Source organism: Mandrillus leucophaeus, unplaced genomic scaffold, assembly GCF_000951045.1.
Source record: "Mandrillus leucophaeus isolate KB7577 unplaced genomic scaffold, Mleu.le_1.0 Scaffold58, whole genome shotgun sequence".
Lineage (NCBI taxonomy): Eukaryota > Metazoa > Chordata > Mammalia > Primates > Cercopithecidae > Mandrillus > Mandrillus leucophaeus.
The window spans coordinates 2,173,079-2,175,959 of record NW_012106252.1 but is presented as its reverse complement, the minus strand read 5'-3'; the positions used below and the strand labels follow the sequence as shown (position 1 = coordinate 2,175,959).

Genomic DNA, 2,881 nt, shown 5'->3' with positions numbered 1-2,881 from the left:
CAGCCTACGTGCTGCAGGACCACCTGCTGCAGGACCACCTGCTGGAAGCCCACCTGTGTGACCACCTGCAGCAGCACACCCTGCTGCCAGCCCTCGTGCTGTGTGTCCAGCTGCTGCCAGCCTTGCTGCCGCCCAACTTGCTGTCAAAACACCTGCTGCCAGCCCACCTGTGTGACCAGCTGCTGCCAGCCCACCTGTGTGACCAGCTGCTGCCAGCCCACCTGTGTGACCAGCTGCTGCCAGCCTTCCTGCTGCAGCACACCCTGCTGCCAGCCCTCCTGCTGTGGGTCCAGCTGCTGTGGCCAAACCAATTGTGGGTCCAGCTGCTGCCAGCCCAGCTCCTGTGCACCTGTCTACTGCAGGAGAACCTGCTACCACCCCACGTGTGTCTGCCTGCCTGGTTGCCTAAACCAGAGCTGTGGCTCCAGCTGCTGCCAGCCCTGCTGCCGCCCAGCCTGCTGTGAGACCACCTGCTGCAGGACCACTTGTTTCCAGCCCACCTGTGTGAGCAGTTGCTGCCAGCCTGTTTGCTGCTGATCGGTTCCACAGAGGACCATCATCCCCATACAATAACCCTCTGGCAACAGATTTATCTTTTAGAGGACAAATTTACTTTCAAACTTCGATGACAACCAAAAAAGTGAACTTAGGGTGAACTTTGCTCACCCTAATTTTTGTGACTTCTCTGCATGTTTAACACTTTGTGAATCAGCTTAAGCAAGGGTAGAGTACTTCATCCTGATTCTCTTTTTCTTTACACCTTGTGGATCATGTGCCACCTTTATGTATTTTCAATTTGGAGTCATGGTCTCACCTTGACTCTAAAGTCAAGAGCTTCATTCTGTTTCTCTAAGAAACTTAGGTTTTGCAACTGATCAATAGTCTTCACAGTCATGTTTTCATTTTCAATGTCCTCCCCATGGTTCTTGTATCCTTATTCCTTTCATGATCATTTTGGGTTATCTCCCTAGAAACAGGGACTCTTACCTTTGTGTTTCTTAATAAACTCAAAACTGTCTTGCATCTCACATGTTTTTTTTAAATTTTACAGCATTCCTGATATGGGATTTACACACATATTGCATACCATACATGTTACCTAATTTGATTCTGAAAACAGACAGTCATGTTTTATTATTTCCACTTTCCAGCTGAGAAAATTTTAACGTGTGATGTTATTTAGCTAAAAATGGACAGACTCAGATTCAAGGTTGGGTCTTCTCTTTCTGTCCAAGAGCACTTACATGTAACTCTCATTAAAATAAAAATTACATTGGGACTCAGCATTAGCAAGACATGCACTTAAGGTGACTTAACAATGGAGGAATAATCTCCTGTATTTGCAGGTAACGTTTCCATTCTTATATGGCCTCCTTCTTCTTCTCCTGAATACATATTGACAAAACAAAAGGAACTTAAGTTATTCCTTATAAAATACAGATGCCGTCTTTTGAGACTGTATATCTGGAATGCTCTGAAGATTCCAGAAAGAGAGAAAAGCCACTGATTGGGATAGTCACTGGGTGATGGGGTAAAGGGACAAAGAACAAGCACATTTTCATAACCAACATCAGTTATATAAGATGAATAAGTTCTGCAGATCTGGTGCACTCTAATGTGGATATAGTTTAAAATACTTTATTGTATACCTGAAATTTGCTGAGAAAGTGGATCTTAAGTGTTCACACCACAAAAATAAAAAGGAAATGGTAACTATGTGAGCTAATAAATATATGATTATTTCACAATGAATATCTATATCAAAACATTACCTTTTATACCTTAAATATACACAATTTTTATTTGTTAATTATACCTCAATAAAGCTAGTAAAGAAAGAATTTAGTTGATCTAGTTAGTTATTATAAATATATTCTTGTATTCAATATTAAAATTATTTTTTAAGTTTTCTGAACAAAAGAACTAATATGTTCCAGGTTGCCTACTACTTGATAGGTAGTGACTAAATGCTTTATGTTCACTAATATTTATTCTCTAGGAAATGTTCAAAGTAGGTATTAGTGTTACCATTGTAGAGATGAAGGAATTGAGACTGAGAGAGTTAATGTAATGTCATAGTGTGGTTTCTCCCAGAACAGATACTGAGAAAAATATTCCAGTGAAAGTATTTTATTGGAAAGTGCAGATCACACCATTAAGGATCAGGGAAGTGATACAGAAAAGGGTACACTATTGAGCCAGTAAGTATCACAGTGACCAACTAAAGCTTAAACCAAAGGGAAAACTATCAGAAATGATGGAAAACACATAAATTAGCAATCTCCATCTTCAGGAATACGAGAGCTAGAGTCTTGTAAATCAGCTCTCCAGAATCATTGGTTGAGTTGAGTGATATTCCTCTGTGTGGAATGCACAGGTGACATGGCTTTCTGTAATTGCAATACAAGAGCCCTTAGGCACAGAGATACAGATTCTGGCAAATGGAAACTGACTCAAGCACACTAAGATCTGAGAAATATGGACAGGATAATGAAAATGTTATCTATGATCTGTCATTCGCTCCACTCAGATCCAATCTTTGCTTCTTAACTGTGATGGACAGCCAGAAATTCTAGGAGAAGAAGGGAGAGGAGGAGAGAAAGAAGAGAGACAGAAGGGGTCTGAGCTGCTGGTTACTATACCATTATCCACTGTGATTGCTGTTACTCATTTGTGGTTATCACTGGGCATGGATGCGCTCTGAGATACTCCAATAGTTGGATTGATTTGCTTCCCCAGAAATTCATAGCCAAATAAGGTCACTGAGAATGTTAAGTAAGGTCACATTGGAATAAACGGGTCCTCTTATTCAATATGACTGGTGTCTGTATGAAAAGGATGGTAGAATGGAAGGGAGGGAAGGTAAGAGGAAAGGAAGGCA

At 41.1% G+C, this 2,881-nt stretch overlaps 1 protein-coding gene across 1 annotated transcript in view; it reads left to right on the top strand.

The window, feature by feature from the left end:
- Positions 1-537, top strand: part of LOC105553001 (keratin-associated protein 9-7-like) — a 6,455-nt gene extending 5,918 nt beyond the window's left edge. Inside the window, 2 exon segments of the mRNA XM_011998889.1 lie at positions 4-317; positions 417-537. Of these exon segments, the coding sequence (XP_011854279.1) occupies positions 4-317; positions 417-537 (435 nt within the window).
- The last annotated feature ends 2,344 nt before the right edge of the window (positions 538-2,881 follow it).